Source organism: Sinohyriopsis cumingii, chromosome 12, assembly GCF_028554795.1.
Source record: "Sinohyriopsis cumingii isolate HCF-2022 chromosome 12, ASM2855479v2, whole genome shotgun sequence".
Classification (NCBI taxonomy): Eukaryota; Metazoa; Mollusca; class Bivalvia; order Unionida; family Unionidae; genus Sinohyriopsis; species Sinohyriopsis cumingii.
Genome location: NC_142972.1, coordinates 16,216,112 through 16,236,631, shown reverse-complemented (window position 1 = coordinate 16,236,631; position 20,520 = coordinate 16,216,112). Strand labels below are relative to the sequence as shown.

Here is a 20,520-nt window from a genome sequence, read left to right as displayed (position 1 = left end):
ACTTTAGAATAAACTCAGAGAACCCATTTATTTTATTCAGGTTTTAATAGCTCCAGAATGCTTTGACAAAGATCAAAGATTTTCATGGACAAAATCACTTATAACCTAATTTCATATCTTTTCCATGACCCTCATAATTTCCAGGACTTTGCCAAGCATGTGATAACCCTGCTAATTCTGGTTATCATTAGATGATGTAATGAACTGAGAGTTAAATATTAAAAAAGTCACTAAAACATGAAAATGTATGTCTTAGAGCACTAGTTATGGTTAATTTATTTTCTCTGAAATATAATCGACTACAAATTTACATGTGAGTTGGTGAAATAGGGTTCAAAATATTATTAGTATATCTAACAGAAAGCTGAAAATACAAGTCTCTCAAGGATGAAGACTGGGTCACATTGATCCCGTTTGGTATGACCGAGTTACTTTTATGGAGATGTATACATCCAAGTACTGATTTTCAAAGTGCAGGAGAAAAAGTTCCAACATACTTAAGTAAAACTGGTGTCTAGTATTGGTATGGTTGATTTACTTCTGTCAACTTAATGTAACTACAGTAGTTTCCCTCTTATAAGGCCACCCCTATTGCAGCAGGGAAGTGACCTTATAATGAGGGTGGCCTTTCTAAAGGGGGATGACACTTTGTTGGTAACAGTCTAGAAAAACAAACCAGTTTCGTCACAATAAAAAATATCTTTGCTGTCATATCCTCTGCATATATCGTTTAGTCTTTTATTCCAATCTTCAACAACTTCATTATTATCATCAGCTGGTTCTCCACTAAGGACAGAACACTTAATATTGTGTCAGACTTGAAATCTGTGCAACCATCCGTTACTTGTGGTAAAGACGTCATATCCCATTTCAACTGACAAAACTGTTGCTTTTTCTTGAATCATTCGACCGGTGTGATGAATTTTCTTAGCACGTGCAGTGCAAAACCATTCAAAAACCTTGTCATTCAAATCAGGATACAAACATCTCCTGGCTCAAACAATTTTCCTTTCTCTGTCCATTCCACCTTCCCACTTCTGCAGAAATGTTTCCTTATCTTTCACGATAATGTTTATCTGAGTCTTTCTGACATATCAGTTTTCTGCAAGGATCCTCAACCCCAACCCTTTTCAGTCAGTTGAATTACTTTCACTTTCTCTTCTAAACTGAGAATTTTTCTTTTCCTCGATGACATGTTGATCTTTCTGCAGTTAGTTATTCAAGTTGCCAACTAGAAGACTGATAAAACAATTTTTATACATTTAAACAAATTGCCATGTGTTTTTAAAGGAAGTGATCTTGTCACATGATTCGTTAGTCATAGTCTGGTCTCTATTGTTTCATACATTTCCTTAAACTAATGAGAGAAGCCAAAACAGCTTCGTTATGTACCATTAACATCACGCAGATTTGACCTCATGGCCATTAGGATTTGTAATCTTGACAATTATTGTCAGTAGTAATAGCCACTAATTATCAAAGTGAACAAGCTCAACATCTTACTAAGGGAAGCCATAAAGGCTATCAAACTATTTTCCTGCTGACTTGTGTATTGTACATCGATGCTGCCACTTCTCAGCTGTTACTACTGTTCAATAATTGTAATCTTAACAATTATCAGAGTGACTAAACCGGATATCTCTAATAACGCAGCAGTAAGGCTAATTGGATTACATGTACTTACCCTTTTGTATGGATAAAAATTTGAGTCTTTCTCGGTTTTATGGAATAAATGTGGCTTCTTGTGAGGTATAAATGATATAATATTAACCTTAGTGGTACATGTACTTTAGTCAACACTTCTTCCAGTAATGAAAACCTCACATTGGGAAACAGAAATCGGATTACTTAACACACATTATGAATAAAATACTGGTTCTGGATACATATCAAAATAAAATACGGTCACTTGTGCGGGGTAAATTTTATATCATTGCACTAATATGCTGGCCACGTTAGCCAGGTGGCCTTTTTGTGAGGGGTACTTTTGAACACAAACTCGTTGGTGCCAATGGATTGTGGCTGTAAGGAGCGGGTGGCCACTGGTCAGGGGGGCCGTTCAAGAGGGGGACTACTGTATATACCATATTTCATTAGTGTAGGTGAAATAGGATCCAAGAAACTGAGGGTTCATTAACAAACTGCGGACAGTACTAGAGTCATTCAAGCATGAAATGTGTGTGTGTGTACATACATGCTTCTTTTTTTAACTGTCCTCTATTTCTCATTATGCAGATTTGCATTTAACACTGGTTGTGTACAACAGTTTATCTTCTTGCAGAAAATGTGTTGTATGTAAAGTATATCATAAACACATTTTCTAAGTGTATGAATGTATCATATTCATATGCTTTGGATTGAGAGATATATAGACTGATGGATGGACAAAGGATGGATTTATGTGTCATGGAATTGTGTTTATTTATTAAGTGTATTTTGGAGTAAAATGTACTCGGGGTTTTGTTTATGTATATTTATATATGTTATTTTGATGTAGTGAGTTCGGTTCACCCCATGATGCACAAGCGAAGTGCTTATGATGGAAAAACCAGTATACCATGAGAGCACAGGTATTGCATTGCAACATAGCCTGTGTACATACAGGCTCATGGTAGATGCCAACTTTACATTACGAAGAGTCTTGTCAGTAAGCATCCACTTTACAGTGCATATCTCCAACTGTAGAGGTATGTGAATTGTTTTTTCTATATATGTTACAGGATAGAATTGTTTTGTTCTAAGATTTATTGTGTATTTTTAGATAGTTCCAAGCTATGTAAGGCAATGTTAGATTTATTAAAGTCTGTTTTCTAGTTTACCAGTATGTAACTGGACAGAACGATTGCATTCACATAAATGTTGGATATATTGAGGAACGAGAGAATGTTACTTAAAGTTCTGTAAGATTCTAATTGTCGGATGCAGATTCGCATACAAACCTGATTACTGTGATAATCGTGTACAGTAGTCCTGTTAAAATACTTTACTATGAAGTAATTAACTCCATGTATGTGCATGCGTAACATATGTCATGGTATTTTATACATTACCATGTCACGTGTTACACAGCTTTAGGATTTATATTTTCAGCTGTCTGTGTTTGTGTTTTGTTTTTGTGTTTCTGAATTGGGGTCAGCCATCGTTTGACTGTGAAGTTGGACAATGTGTTTGTTGTGGTTTACCCAGTCTGCTTGAGCTGCCTGTGTCGGGCAATGTGGCAGCTGTAGAGCTGTTGATGCTTTCTGGTTTGGAGCTGTGTCTGAACTGTGCAGTTGGTGATGTGATGTGATGGAGCTGATGTGAAAGCCATTGTGTGATTGTCCGTGTTGGATGTGCATTAGGCCTGTTGATGTTCATGCTGTCACCTGTGGAACTATGTGTTAGACGGGTGTTTTTAGACATGGAGCTGGTTTGGATGTCAAGTGGTGGTTCTTTGTGACTTGATATGTACCTTGTGCTGCTGTTGGTGGTGATGTTGGTTCGGAGGGAGATTGTGGTTATCTCATGTTGAGGAACCATGGCTCCGGAACCAACAGGCTTGCAGGGTCCAAGGAATTTATGTGTAGGCTGGGAGGGGCAGGCCAATTGTGGTGGCTCCTTGACCATTCGACAGTGGTGGTACTGAAAGTGCCATGTGCATGTCATTTGAGCACCACAGGTTAACTCCCATCTTTGGGTTACATATCATTATCACTAATCGAACATAAAAACCACCATCATTGCTACAAGACCAGAAATACTATCATCATAGCTATCTGAGCTAACGTCATTATCACTAATTGAGCGAACATCTTTTTTGCTATTGTTAATATCATTATCACTGTTTGAGTGAAAGTCTTTGTTACTTGTGTGTGAAATCTGTTATTTGTGTGAGCATCATTATCATTTTTTATTTGTAAATCATAGTCATGTTTTTTTTCACAATTATTTGTCACTATTTGAGTGAAAGCTTGTGATTGGCTGTATGAATCATTTAACATTATTTGGATGATAACTTACTGTTTACATGACTCTTATTATTATTTGAGTGGAATCATATTGTTTGAGTCATGTATCTTGGTTATTTTTTTGTGTTTAATGTTTTGTTTGATCTCAGTTCATTTGCCATTTAAATTAAAATTCATTCCAGTTAGGAACTGTTTTATTTATATCAGATATTTAACTTAGTGCGTATCATTGTTAAATGTCCAATATTTGGATCTTGTATGCACATGAGTTAGATATTGGGTTTTTCTACCTTCAAATCATTTATAAATAAACACTGTATTTTTGTTACCATGATTGGTGATTATCATCCAACCCCAACCCAGTTTACTTTTACACACATAAAACAGACTTTTATTACAATCATCATCATAATATCATTCACTTCAAGGTCATCAATAAGTAAATCATAGGAGATTTAGAACCATTGAAGGTTTACAGCTTACATAGATTTTAAATGTTAGAACACATATAAACTATTACAGCATAACCATACACTTTCTGTCTCACTTTAATTTCTTTCCATTTTCCCAAGGCTTTGTCAAAGTCAATCTCATTCGTATTTAGCCCCTCCTATATTAAAGATTATTCAGATTAGCATGTTCAAGTTCTTTTCACTTAGTGTTGTGCAGTACATGGTTTTGATTCTGAGTGGAAAAGCCTCATTTAAAATGAACAGTTGACATGTGAAGTATCACACAGTGCTTAAGGTTTACGTGCCCTTCATGGTCATTATACCATATATTTTGGACATGTGACTTCAAATGAGAATAACAGAAACCATGCATAATTATTTTTTTTAATGATCACCAGAATGTAACAGTCAAAAACATTTCCCAACGAGCTTGAAATAACCCCTATATTAAGCACATGTGAACACATGCACAGGTGTCTTCACAACATAGTTTCATTTTTTTCAAACTGCAGTGGTCCATGATATTATATGGATATGAACTAATATGAATCTTTTGGATTTGTCAATATTTGGTTAAGTTTATAACTATAGAAATTAAATTGCTTGTTGTTGTAGCAGCTGATTAACTATTTATACCTATTTGTAGTTAAAACACCCTGTGAGTCAGAATGAATTACAATGTATAGTTTCTGCTGTGCTCATTTGAACTTTTATTGGCAAAATACACTGTGTAATGACTAAAATATGCAAAGAATTATTTAAAAGAAGTTTTCAGTAGTCTGTCACTACGGCCTGGAACTAATTATCTGTTAATGCTGTCATAAGTTGATAAGAATTTAAATCTAAATATAGACATGCCATAAATGAATAATTATTAGATGATTTTGTCTTCCTCTATTCTCTGTGAGTGTCTGTCTGTTCAATGACTTTCATATTTATCTTTTATAATGATGTTGGTTAAATATTTTACTCCAAACATCTGCACATATTGCTCTTGTTCATTTATTAGAGGGACTCAAGGGAAACCAGCTTTTATCTGATTGTGTAACCATCCTTAAAGGATTATCATTATTATTATTATATAGTAGTTTTTGTTAAGTAGCCATTGAGAAAGGAAGCTCTTGTATTATCTAGATGCTTTCTTATCACATTAGGTCTAAATCTGACTGTAAAACTGATTCAGAGTTCTGATTTCAGTACTGGTTATGTCAGTCTTGAAAAAGCACTTGAAAAATTTAAATCAGTAAAACCCTCCACTGTGTTACTGCAAGTATGTGTCATGTTCAGATACTCTGGTTAGACTTTTGAAATTAAACTGTCCATAGACAATAGCCAACACCATGAGAGCAATATCTTTTTTTCATTGCATTAAAAGTAAAACAAATTAATAATGTTGTAATAAATAATATACCATAAAGATCCATGTATTAATTAACTTCATGATCAATATAAATTGTACCTGAAAGTGCCAGCCTTGCTTATGTTCTCAGGCTTGGCTGCCTCGGTATACAACCAGTCATCTGCTCTGAAGGCAGTTCTCTCCTTTGCTTTCAGAAGAGTAGCAACATGGTAGCACAGCCCATGCAGGAATGAGGGTAAACCTATGGAAAATTTTGTTATCAGCATTTACAGGTAGGTATAACAAGGGTTTTGCAGAACACAATTTGAATGGCATTATAAAAACACAGTTTCCTAGTTACTGGTACAAACAGCAACAGTGAATATTAGTCTATCAAGGTATAAACTTCAGACATGCTGTAGTATTATACTAAAATTTCAATTAAATACTGCACCTAATGTATAAGATAGAAGATTTTCAAACACTTTAATGCAAAATCTTTATGTTGATGCTGTCAATAAAGTGCCTCTTTCTTGCCATTCACAGATGTCATGCTATGCAAAATGAATGTGTACTTTTATGAGCTCTTTGTATACATACCTGCCAGAACAGGTTGTGAGTGAAATATTGGTTTTTACTCCAAAAAATCACAACCCATTCAGAAGACAGTATGTGCTTATAAAAACATAATTTCCAATAATTTTATGAAAAAAGAGAGAAAAAGAAATTTCTTTACACCACAATATATGTAACCTGTAGCTTGTATAAACATCAAACAGTTAAACTTAATGCTTATGGAAAACTACAGGGCAGATAAAAAGTTGATTGTCTCAGAAGTGATTATAAAGTAAAGACAGTACAGATTAAGTAGAAAAAAGTGGAACAATCCAATTTTGTTTACAGCCAAGTAAAGCCAAGAGATGCATGTTGAGGAAACAAAAATTACATTTTGCTTGAATGAGAAAGTTTAAGCCATTTTTAGTGAAGATTACTGGTTAGTTCATGGTCAGTAGCAAAATGTTTCTTTGAAGTCAGATTTTACTCCATACATAAAGTACCAAAACATGATTATTAATTTGCTAGATAGGACTGTTTGCAAGTGTTATTTATTTTAAAGGAAAATGTTGAAACACAGCTTTGATTTACAGAAGGGCGAGCAATCTGTGAAATAACAAAGTCCAGCAAAACAAAATTTTGGATATCCTAGGGACTGATCACTTAACTGGGGGAGAAGGAGTTTAATCACAAGAGATTGTAGTTTCTTCAACTAAAATGATGTATAGAAATAGTTCTATTCTACCAATCTGAGCAAGAGTATATTTTTCTCGTTATTCTGGGACCATATCTTTTCAAAAAGAAAAAAATCCCAACTGTGCCCCTCCTACTGAAAATTAAATAGATGGTCCCTTATTCACTGCACATGCTGCAAAGGCCATATTGAGATTAATCATGCTGGAGTGTTCTACATCTTCCAACAAAGTATAATACTACCTAGCTTTGGAACAATGCACAAATGCAAAGCTCAGTTCCAATACTAACTAACAAAGTGACATCAGCACTGGTACCTGTAATATATTTCTATTTTTGACAGCACTTCAAATGATTACTGAACAATTTTTAAAATAATATTACAACACAGGAATTTTTTTTAATTTAGTTCCTTCAATTTATCACAAAGCCAAATACTCACCTTCAGTAGGGTTTTGATGTAGCAGATCAAGCATCAACTCAATTCTCTGTGTTGATCTGTCAGTAGTTTCTTCTTTATCCTTGACCATAGCCAAAGCTGGCTGGATACAAGACAGTATTAAGCTGTGGACATCCAGTTTGTGGTCAACTCTTTCATAAATGACCTCCTGAAGTTCATTACCTTGATCTTGATCACAGCCACTTGAAGGTTCACCTTCCCATTCCATTCCCTCTGCTCCAACTTGCCTGTTGTAAGTAAGACATATCTGTGACATACATAAGCACCACTGTTAAAATTTGGTCAAACTGAAGTGCTGCTCACATTCTGCACTCACTTTAAATGCCTGCACTAATTATTGTAGTTTTATTATTGAAAAGACAAATTTTTACTTATAACAGTAATCCTTGTTTGCAACATGAAATTCAATATTATTATGCTCTCCTTTAGACAATTCTCTGTATTTCTAAAACTTTAACATTAGTGATGTCATCCATTCTTCCCAACATTATGACAGATATACCTGTCTCACATAAGTACATGCATTGCCACTGTAGACATCATCACGATATCTCAGCTATGATGATGTCTACAGTGGCAATGCATGTACTTATGTGAGGCAGGTATATAATACATCACTTTTATTTGTAAAACATTTCAGAACAAAGAGTGAAAACTCCCAAAAGATATAATTTATAGAAAGAATACTGTGAAATGGAACACTATATGCCCACCACATTAACAGTTCTTTCTGAAGCCACTTGTATAGTACAGCTGACTCTGGAAATTACTGGCCAATAGGTCTAAATAACCTTGGTCTTTGGTCCAATCATGAGGTCTTGTACAAAATTTAAAGTGCAGAAACCATTAGTTTCTTATCAGACTTACCATCACTGTGACTTTTAACCCTTAGACCTTAAATTATATAGGTTTCTTCATGTAGGGACTAGTCAGGTATGACTGACTCTAGAAATTATTGATCAACAGGACACAATGACCATAAACATTTGGTAAAAATATCAGATCTTGTACTAAACGTAACTTGCAGAACCATTATTTTCTTATTAGACTTACCATGACTGTGACATTTCAGCTATACACCACAGACTCGACAAGTTTCTTTATTACCCAATGTGCAAGCCATCCATGAAGTGTGGTCAACGAAAGTAGTATAGTACAAACATCACTCGAAAAAACCATTTTCCCTTCAGACACAATGTTATTGACCTTTAACAATGAAAGTGATTGGATTCTTCCATACCTTAAGTACAAACCCTCCACAAAGTTTGGTCAAGGAACATGGTATAGAACTAGTTATTATGCAAAAAACATTTCAGAGTGACTTTGACCTTGGACATAGAAATTATTAAAATTCATCCTTATCCGATATGTAAGTCCATTGCAACTATTTTAAGCACTAAAGAATATCTTATTGTTTTATGTTGTCTGAGCCCTTTTGTAACCCAACCAGAATCAATTAATGGTTTAATCTTTCCAAAGTACTTACCCTCATAAATAAATAAAATGTATTATTCCAACATTTCTCTTTAAATTAGCTATGAACATTAATAATATATTTCAAAATAAACAATTATTTCTTGTCCTAGGCTAAATATAGAATGTTACCTTTTTTTTCTACAAATGTCTTTTTTCCAATTCTGAAGTTTAAAGAAAATGATATTCATGTTAGAGAAACAATTGAGATTTTTGCCTAAAGGAAATTCTTGAAGTGATTGTACACTCAATCAGATACATATTCTTTTTGTCAGTGAATGGAAGACTGGATAAAAATTCCATTTAGGAAAATCCTGTAAAACATACTTTTTGCACATCAAGAGCTAGAAAAATGGAGGTATGTGACTATGTATAGAATAATTTACTCGATGCCATATCAGTTTTTCTGATGCAGCTAGCTAGGTCAGCTTTGTTTGCAAGCTTATGCAAGCTTGTAGTTAGTTTGCTTGTGCACGCTTAAAATAAACTAGACATGCTTTTGCAAACTTGTGTGGTTTCAGATATGAACTTGCAAGCAAGGTTAAATTGCAAGCCTGCCACAATCTTAAAAATAAGCTTGCAATTTTGGTTTGGGATTGCAACCATAAAACAATTTTCAAATTAAAAAAAACCCTGTGTTCTGCCATGAAGGCTGGAAGGTATGACTGTATGGTAGCATTTCCTGTGTTTGTTTATCTTTTTGCTCATGTAGATGTATAGTGATTGGAGATAAGTTAGTACATAGGTTTAGTTATGTTAGATGCATGTCTCTTTTGGTATGTGTGACATCCCCTTTTCATGCATTTATCCATTAAGCCAATGATAAACAGAACTGATGAGCCTCGGTCCTAACTATCTGATGACCTCTACATACAAACGTAAGTACAGTTTGATATTTAATGTAGTATGCATCAAAAGTAAAATTATTTGGTCCACTCCAGTCTTATCCATGATGAGAAACTGTTTAGATAAGGCGATAAAGTGGCAAGAATACAGTGATCCCATTGAGAAATATAAATCTTCAGAAGTGGTTACCTGCCAGTCTTTGGCTCCCAGCCGGGAGAAAGACTAAAAGAAAATATGCTGGGATGGCCCAAGGAACTTTGGCTATAATTAGGATTATCAAAGTGATTTCAAAGTCTGACAATCAACTCAATCACCCATTACTGAGTATGGGTAAAACATTTCGCGGTTTATGTTGCAAATTTAATTTCTCCCAATTGGCTTAAGAAAACATGCTTGAAGTCCAGATACTTTATGTACTTTTTAAATTTGTATAAATTTTTAAAATATAGTCTCTGGAAACCTGGAGAGTCCTGATATTTAGATTAAAAACAGTACTTCAAAGCCTCAACACCCCACCATCCTTCCATTCTAACATGGCCTGTGACCAACAACCATCAAAAGCACAAACAAAACACTTTTCGCACAGTTATATTACCGATGAGAAAACTACCAAGTCTAGTGGCTTTCTACCCACTTGTTCATGAAGGTACCAAGTTACTGACAGACAAACAGAAAATGGATAGAGTCACACTAATAAAATACCGGACTGTTATAACTAAAGTATGATAATAACAAACAGTAATAAATTACACTTGTATCAACCAATAGAGACAAGCTATACCTTGGTATTTCAGGTCTATTATTTTCAGTTTCCACATCATCAGTTTCCATGGCAGCATCACACTGACTGTCCCTCTTGGCCTGTAACAATTCTTCCACCTCCATGTCAGCTGTGTCTGCAGACTTAGTGCCAACTGCCCTCTCCATCAGTGTACCCACTGACTTACCTAGCATCTCAAGGATGGATGGCATCTCTCCACTGTGAGCCCTTAGGTCATCAATATGGGCAGATTGCCATTGCCCACACTGAAATGAGATGACATCTAGCAGTTGTGCTTCACATTCATATATATTTAACATACACAATGCATTGTGATCTAGTACCGCTCTGGTGGCCTAGTGGTTAGAGTATCCACGTCAGATGTGGGAGGTTGTGGGTTTGATCCCTGGCTGAGTCATACCAAAGATTTACAAAAATGGAAAAATGGACTGGTTGGCCTGGTGTGAGGATAATGTGACTGGGTGGGACATCATGCTACATGTCTGCGGCATGATGCCCCAGTGCTAAACATCACTAGAAACTGTCACACTGCAGACATCGTACCAATATGATTAAAAAATTGTTAAAGCTACGTTACAAATCCAAATCACACAACTGATTATTGCATTGTGATATAGTACTGCTCTGGTGGCCTAGTGGTTAGAGCATCCGTGTCAGATGTGGGAGGTTGTGGGTTTGATCTCTGGCTGAGTCATACCAAAGATTTATAAAAATGGACTGGTCGGCCTGGTGTGAGGATAATGTGACTGGGTGGGACATCATGCTACATGTCTGCGGCATGATGCCCCAGTGCTAAACATCAATAGAAACTGTCACACTGCAGACATCGTAGCGATATGATTAAAAAATTGTTAAAGCTACATTACAAATCCAAATCACACAACTGATTATCTGTCAACACCCTTCCAACAGCATGTAAATCTGATTAGAATGAAGTTAGGTTATAGATCTATCTGGATTGTTCCAAACTTTGGTTCCTCTATCAGCAGACTAAATGTCATCAGTGTAAAATATAGTCAAGGTTTCATATCTAAACTGGGTATTGTGAGCTTGACCTGTGGTTTCTTGCACAAAATTGTTTGGTATATTGGGTAAAGCAAAGTTCCCAGTGGCTGAGACTAACCTGGAATCCAGTAAAGCACCCCCCTGCTATTCTGGGCAGCTGTATGATTAAGATCACATGGCAGGCAGCTGTTCTTCTGTCCTTTGCCTGTTGGTGTTCATCCAGGATACAGTATCTAGCACACGCCACCAAGTTGGCATTGGTGTCACCAGAGTCACATTGAACCACAAGAAGTATCTCCTTCTTTGTGCTGGACTCAAAGAAAGATCTAGAAAAGAAAGAAAATATAATTATATCCTTTGACACTGCATGTATATTGCCTTCTTTGACCTTGCTATATGACCTTTAGGAAGTGTCACCTAATTTGTTGTGTCATTGGTAAAGGACTACTTAGCTCCAATTATCTTGGCATGATAGAGCCAATAATGTTTTAATGACACCACTAAAAACCAAGCAGCCATCCTTATGGCAAACTCTTGGTAGAAACCCTTATTGTGCTCCCCATTCAATGTATGTCTGCAATATCTCATAATCTGGCATTTCAGGCAATCATTCCATCATTTACCTCAGTAAATATTGACTTCTTTGACTGTAGCAGCAAAATATCATTATTATTTTGCCATGATAATTTGAGTTTCCTAGAGAGTAAATATTACTGTAAACAGCCCATACAAATAAGGTTCAATATTTTATATAAATACTGTAAGATGCAAGAATGATTAGACTTTAATGGCATAAAGTATAAAGTGGAGAAAAATACTGCATCAAACTTTCAAATAAATGTCATTAAAGGTCATCTGGTTATAGCAGTGGTAAATGTCCATCTTAAGACTTATGGCTGAAATAGGTCAGTGTTACATGTACAAGGTTTAGACTAGATGAAAGATGTGCATGTTCTTCTACACATAATAACAAATGGTTACAAGGACCAATTTAGATGAGATTCATAGTTGGGTGGGTAGGTGCCTCCCCAATAATTGTACCACACTTTTCCATGTAAGATCGTACCTGATGATCTTTTTTATGTTCTCATAAGTGGTATCCATAACTGCCATTTGCTAATATTTTTTGCACAAGGTGACAACATTTCATGAAATAAACAAATTCAGCTACAACTTTTTTTGTGTCCACTGTAAAACAAGAGTAATGTGACTGTACCCACCCCATATTTAATGGTTTTTTGGCTATGGTTGACAGTGAAGATTACTGACCAATGGATCTCAATATATAAGGTCTTGACACAAATTTAATGTGCAGAAACCATCATTTTCTTATCAGAATTACAATGGTCATCACCTCTATCCTGTACCCTCATGAATCCAAAGGCTTCTTTATTATTCTAAATGACACCAACCACAAAGTCTGGTCAAGGAACTTAAATCCTGAACAGAATTTATTCTGCAAAACCCTTTTATATTCAAGGTACAATGACCAAGACCACTGATCTGAATCCCAAATCAATAGTTCTCTTTCATTAATCTTCTTTTGGTCACAGTGACTATAATCTCTAACCACATGATCCCAAATTCAATATGCTTCATTCTTACCCAAAGTGTTAGTCATCCACAAACCTTGGTGAAGGTACATTATCTTACCAATTAATATGTACTTTAGAGAGAGTGACGTATGTAAGGTGAAGTAGTTTGCATTTAAAACATGCACAATGGAGAGAATGTTGGCATACCTATATGCTACAGTAATGTAATGTGGATGATATTTCTTTGGATATTGTACTTTTGGAAATTTTACATGATTTAAGCACACTGCTAACTAAAATGACTGCTCCATTGTGTTAAAAAATCAGCCTGAATTAGTCAAAAGTACACTATACACAGCAGCTATTAAAATAGGGAAAATGAATTTTGTCAGACTAGACAATACCAGCTTCTGAAAGTGCAATGAATGAATTACCAAATATATAAAATGTAAAAAATGTTATCAGCTCTTTTTTATACAATTTACCTCTGAAGTTCAGGAAGTGAAAATGACCAAGTAGAGCTAGCACTTTTTGAAAGGTGCACATTTGAACTAAGGCCAAGCTGTATACTCTATAACCCATAGTACACCCATCAATCATACACCAAAATAAAGGGAATTAAAGGTTCTTTTAATTATACCTAAGATATACAAGGTCTTTTTTAAACAGCCAGTATAACAAGTGAGGAAAGCCTGGGAAATTCTTTTTCTTTAAAATCCTAACCCTATGCAAAATACGAAAATGTATAGTGCCACCAAACTCAAAGTTTTGTGCAGCAACCATTTTTCTTCCATTTTCTCACTAACCTAAACTATTTACCTTTTGACCCCACAACTGAAAGTTTTTTGTCTTATCCCATGTACAAGCAATCCAAAAATTCTTCTCCAGGTAGGTAATGTATAACTAATATTATTGTGCAAAAAACATTTTATTTACCTTTAGGATAGAGTGATCCTAACCAATGACCTTTAATCCCTCAAATCGATATCATTCTTCCTTATCCCAATTACATGCCTTCCACAAAAGATTAGAAACTGTACTTAGTTGAGAACTTAAATTACTGTGCAGAAACTAAATTGGTAACAGATGGGAAATATCATAACATAATATGGTTTGGATTATGGCAATGGTATAAAAATCTTTCATGTCGGCAATAGTAGGTCATAGTTGACTAAAGAGATTACTCACCAATGGGTCCTGATGACCTTGACTTTTTGGTCAAGTTATGCAGTTTTTAACTCTAGAACAGAAACCATTTTTGTTCTAATTAGATTTATCATTGACCTTGACCTTTGACATTAAATTGGACCTCAGACTTCCATCTTTCCTAAGAGCTAACCATCCACAAAGTTTGGTCAAGGAACTTATTACAAACACAACTCATTATGGAAAAAAACACGTTTCTTCTTTCAGTCAGTTATCTTTGTACACCAAACTCAATAGGCACTCTAATAGGAGAATTTGTCCTCCCCATTAGTGTAAATCAGAAGATTCTAGAACACCTTGATGATATGCATTTTCATCATTCTTTTCAGGATGCAGCCTAAACTAGTGGGGCATCAGTGTGGGGCAGGAGGAGGGAACCTGGCAGTAGCAACAGGTAAGTATTACATCATTAATATTAGTTTTACTCCACAAACACTTCATTTTAATATCAGTAATACAAAACCTGCTTTAATTGCACAGCTGAATTTTGTCATTTTGTTGAGAGGCTGATGATCCCACAAATGTCCTGTAGAATAGAAGACTATGGCTGGATGGTATACACATGGGTCACTTTTGAGCTATACCAATCGGACCCAAAGAAAATATACCTCTGCTGTGATGAATCAACAAGAGAAGGTAAAAGGAGGAGATAGTAATGAGAGATTGCAAAATGGTGGCCTTATTACATCCTTCAGTCACTAATGAATTAAAAATGTCCATGAGGTAGCAAGGGCTCATGAGCTAGATTTCATGAATGAAAGGTCTCTCTCACTAACAGACTGCTAAGGGGATCATGAAAACAGGCTTGACTGTAAAGTTCTCAAAGAAAGTTTACCCAATGATTCATAGGGGGTTTAGTTAGGGACTGCAAAATGCAAGAGAGATTCCATTTATGCATTAGTTGGTAAGATAAGGTCTTGAGCATTGTTCTCTTCAAAAGGTCAGAAGAAAAATAAAGTCTCTGTGTTCAAAGAAGGGCAGCTAGGATTGAAACATTTCCTACTGCATCAATCCCCAAAGGTGCTCCACCTTAAATGAAGATGGACTGAATAATGAACTTTACCACTTGTTGAGATCAGATCAGCCAAAAGGGGGAGAAAAAATGGGGAAGAATTTGTGCGAAAGAGAGAGAACTTCTGCCATAACATGAGGTCCATCATCTGGGGATAATGTCTTGGAATGGCCTACCAGCAGGATGAGGAGATCATTCAGCCACAATCACTGGGGCCACAGAGAGGTTAATAAAATGAAATGAGCAGCAGAGTTCCTCATTTGTGAAGTACCAGAGGGATGATCCTGAATGATGGCAAAGCAAAAGTGAATAAATGATCCCACTTAAGGCAGACTGTGTACATTGTCCAAATCCTTTAGATGGCAATGGGAAATAAAAAATGGGGGCTTGTTGTTTAGCCTTCAAACAAGTCCACCAGTGGTGTCCCCCAAAACTGGAACAGAATGTTCTGACAAATTCAACCAATCTGATGCAGAGCCACCTCATTAATATGCTCGATTCTTGCTCATAATTGTACTCTTACAAGATCTCAGTGATTTAAACATAACAAAGTCTGTTGGAAAATTGGATATAAAAAAGTATCTTGTGTGGTAACACATTCAGCCAATCAACTGCAAGATCATTAATATGAGATGATCCCATGCATTACTCATGTGAGACCTTGATGTTATAGACAAATCTGACCCCCAGGAGTGAGATGAAAAAGGCCAGCTTATCAGATGTAAGACTGCCTCCTAAATAAAAGTGGATCTTACTTTTTACCCCACCCAACCTAGATCTTGATGCTATAAGCCACTATTTCAAGTCTGATCGAAATTATTTCATTAATATGGCTTCCTAAGTGATAACAATCTCAGCCAATCAGATGCAAATCACCAAATTTATCTGTGATCCTCACTCATTATCAAATTCATCCAAGAGCTTAATGATAGAACCATATATTCTAAACTTCAACTAAATTGGATCAGAAAGCTTCTAGTGGTAACAATATCAGTCAATCAGATGCAGGATTGCTTCAATTAACCCTTTACCTCATTTAATCACCTCTGAATGCCTCTACCCCATTCTCATGGATGCCTCAACCCAATTTGCATGCAAGCAAGTTGGATGCCTCTGCACCATCTGCATGGAAGCATGATTGAACGCCTGATATAAATATCAGCCATTTTGATCTGGTTTTGACAATGTCACCTTCAGAGAAAACCCAAGATACTACAGGCAGTAAGGTAAATTACCCTTACTTCTGATCATGTGGTTGCTATTTAAGATCTAGTCATAATGTGCTATTTAAAGTAACTGAGTTGATTCAGCACCCCCAGAATGGAGGTCACAGATTTTTTCAGTACTTTCTTGAGTTTGGATGACCAGAATTATGACTAGAAAAGCTTCACTAAGTCAGATATAGGCTCTGATGTTGATGTACACAACTGATTTTTGATAATTTATTAAAAATTCAGATGATTAAGTGGTGTAGACAGTCAAAGAACTGGTAGATCTCAAGGTTGAGAAATGTCAGCTATGGCTGCTCACACTACTTCACTCCAGACTTGAAGTCAAACAAATTCCCTCAAGATTTCAAAGCATATAAAAAATTCTTGCATGAAATATAATTATACAATAATAAAGATCTGATTTTACTCTTAAACCTTTCTACAGATAGTATATGCATACCAATGGTAAAATGGTTAAAAATTGATGTTGAAATGAACATATATTACATTGCTATGAATTTAACAGGTAGGCCTATGCGCATCGAATCATAAAGGTAACAGGTGTTCTATTTATAGCACACAGCACTGTGTGTCTTTGGTTCATGCATATCAACTGCCTACAGTACAGCAGACCCTATTAGTTAAAGGGATTATATTCATGGATTTTGTTTATTATCGAAGTCATGTAAGATTTTGATAATGTAAACTCAAATTACGTCTGATCAAAATCAAATAAAAAATCTGGACTCCAGAGTGGTAACAAGTAATTATTCATGCAGGGACAATACACTATATAAAATGGATGACCATACTATAACCTCATTTGGCTTCATGACAAGGTGAGCTAAAAGCGGGTTGCAAATATACTTGTCTGTTTCTTGCTTATTCAAGAAAACTTAAATTCATCATTAGGCCAAGAATACATGTTTCCTATTGCACTGGTTTTAAAAATAGGGTAGGCAGGTTTTTAATATAATAAAACAATTTATACATTTAGTGTGATTTTTCTTGAGTTTTTTTTTTACTATGATTGAAATATGGGCTAGGGTCAGAAATGAGAAATAAAGATGATCAGCCAACTGGAAACATAATTTTTGTCTGGCTTCAACAGCAACAATCATACGATATTTGAATAAATCTTATAATTTCTTTGAAATTCTCTTTTTCTGGCATATAGCCCCTAATGTTAGCTGCTTAGTATAAAAACATATTGCCATAAATGTTAAACCAGCATCAAAATCTGGCAGCCCTATGGCAATCACATTTCCCAAGAGCTGATTGGTGAAAATATTTTATTTCAAACCCATGTTTACCGCATTTTGATGCAGGTTCATGATGGAATGAAATGTACATATTTAGATACTAAAAGTTTATGACCAGACTATGTGGAACTATTTCATGTCATGAAGTGCAGCACTTAATATTAGAAAGGGAACCAGACTAAGGAACTATATCATGTCATGAAGTGAGCAAATAAGAAAGGGAACCAGACTATGGGAACTATATCATGTCAAGAAGTGCAAACCATAATAAAAAAGGGAAATAGGTCCCACTTACTCAACCAATGAGTGCACACAAAAGTATATAAGCCTTGCATTCTTTTAACCTGATTTTTCTGTTGAACTGTTGCTCCGTGTCAAAGGACTGAAGAGTTTCCAATGCAATCCTCTCAGGTGGAATTCCCACTGCCTGATGTATATCTAACTTGTCTGCTGTTGATAAAAGCTTGGAATGGGTTGTTATCTGAAAAATATTGAAGTCCACTTCAATAAATTATAACTATTACATTCTTGATTTGCTTACTTGAATTAAGTATTAGCTTAGAATTTAGCTAAAAAATTTGAACTAGAACTGATTAAATATTTCACTTAAAAATTATAATCTTATAATCAGAACTTCATTTTTCATATATTGGAGCCTTGTTGAAAGTTTCCAAACCCAGTCACAATAGAAAATTATAAATGTTGGAAAATTACATGCAGTTATCACAAAAGTTTCAAGTAAACTCTGTTTCAAACTTGAAAGTGGACTGGAGGTTATAAAACCTTCCCAGTCCAAGTACAAATTCTTGCTTATAACCTTTAACTCTCTGAGAAGATCTCCAACCCAACCCCCTCCATGCATGAAAAACACAAATCTTGAAAACTAAAATAACCTATAAATGACAAACGTTTTATCACATATCTTAATCATATCTATATTAATATACTGAATTTATTTATGTCAATACCCTACAATTATTTAGAAATATCTGCAAATATTAATTAAGTTTATCTCTAATAACCTCTATACTTTTAAATCTGGTCTTAGCATGGGAGAAGTACTGCACATCTATGAAAAACTGAATCTAACCTATTAAGTAGCCCTGCACTTACATTAGTATCCCCACCCTCTTTTAGAAAATTATTCAAGTCATTTGCCACATCTTCTAGTCAAGAAGGTTGGAGAGTAAGATTCTAAGCTAAATTTTATAAACAAAAATATTTTTTTACAAAAATAACTAATTGAAATGGTTAGAAGTGATTAATAAAATATTAAATGATCATGGTTGGGTAATAATCAATGTGTAAATTTGAACTAATCTCTCACAAAGTAAATAAAGTAATTTAAAAAATGTATGCAATGCTTATAATTCCAATTTACTTCTTTTCTAACATCAGATCAGCAGATTTAATCAACAAAACATTCACTTTTATGTAGATCGAAGTTTTCTTTCATTAGCCTTTTGACTGCAATGGAATACATAGTCTGATCTTCACTAGCCAAGATTTGTTGATCGTTTATACAGTTATACAGGGTAGAATTTCATAATGGGTCATGCCAGTGATAGACTGTTATGATCATAATTTTAATATATAATAAATGATTGCTTAGGTTAAACCAGGATATTCCTTTTTTTTCTTCAAAAATTACATTTGAATATGGCACTTGTTGTTATAGCAACATTGTTACTTTCTATGCATTTTGAGCTTTCAAAAGCAAAATAGTGTCCATTTTTAGTGAGATCCCTTGCTTGACATATTACCCTGACCTTTAAAAACTGCTAGTGTAACATGTTGTTGAGATGAAATGCAATAATTTCTGAAGATTGTTTTGTAAAGCCTACCACAAGCCTTCTTCGGCAAAAGGGGTGAGTGGTGGAGTGCATGAAGGTCTGTGCAATTACATTGTTTTAACTTATATTGGTCCATTTTAATCTAAGGTTTGTAAATTTTGATTGAAAATTACAAGAGTAGGTGGGTGGAATTTTGTTGTTATTATTAAGGTGTAAGGAATTGATATAGATAAAACTTCACATCAAATGACACGGAAACTGGGAAAAAAAAGTAGTCCGCAGAATTTATTGATGTGTAAAAATTTCCAGATCAGTATCACGTGACATCCAATCAAATTCCAGAAAACATGTTCTAGTCATAAAAATTGGAATTATTGAATGGATAATACTAAAACTGAAACAGTAGCATCCCAGTATGTATGTATGTGTGTGTGTGTGTGTGTGTGTATGTATGTATGCATGTATATATGTACCCTTATGTATGTATGTATGTATGTATGATATATGTACGTATGCATGTAAGTACCAGTATGTATGTAATACGTTTTATTAATTGTACACTGAAAATAGAACATCTGAAATATCAGTATATCAAATGTATTCTTGATTTAGTTATCCATTAAAGTGTGCAATAAATACCTCAATGAAGTAAAATTCAAAGGTAATTGTGTATACACATTATTTCTTAGTCAATCAATACAGCTGTTGATGACTCAGCTTGAAACTGTGGTACAAATAAAAATGGGTCTCATTAAGGTTATTGGGGGTTACACTACCAGTATTGCCAATGGCTGTCCCCCCTCAAAAATAGCCCCCCAACAAACGACGACTGCCTCATGGTCAATATATTATAGGCATTACAATATCATATCCCTCTTATCCTGTTTTTTAACACTGTAGTTTTAAGTCTATACAGACCAGACATTTAGAGAAAAATACATGAAGCCTAA

At 35.0% G+C, this 20,520-nt stretch overlaps 1 protein-coding gene across 1 annotated transcript in view; it reads right to left on the bottom strand.

Moving 5' to 3' along the window:
* LOC149786031 (E3 ubiquitin-protein ligase rnf213-alpha-like) overlaps positions 1-20,520 on the bottom strand; it is a 451,244-nt gene that overhangs the window by 160,054 nt on the left and 270,670 nt on the right. The window contains exons 60-64 of the mRNA XM_089978103.1: positions 18,122-18,258; positions 11,670-11,877; positions 10,547-10,791; positions 7,429-7,673; positions 5,859-6,000 (exon numbers count right to left, since the gene is read on the bottom strand). Coding sequence (XP_089834229.1) covers positions 5,859-6,000; positions 7,429-7,673; positions 10,547-10,791; positions 11,670-11,877; positions 18,122-18,258 — 977 coding nt within the window. The remainder of the gene's footprint in view (positions 1-5,858; positions 6,001-7,428; positions 7,674-10,546; positions 10,792-11,669; positions 11,878-18,121; positions 18,259-20,520) is intronic.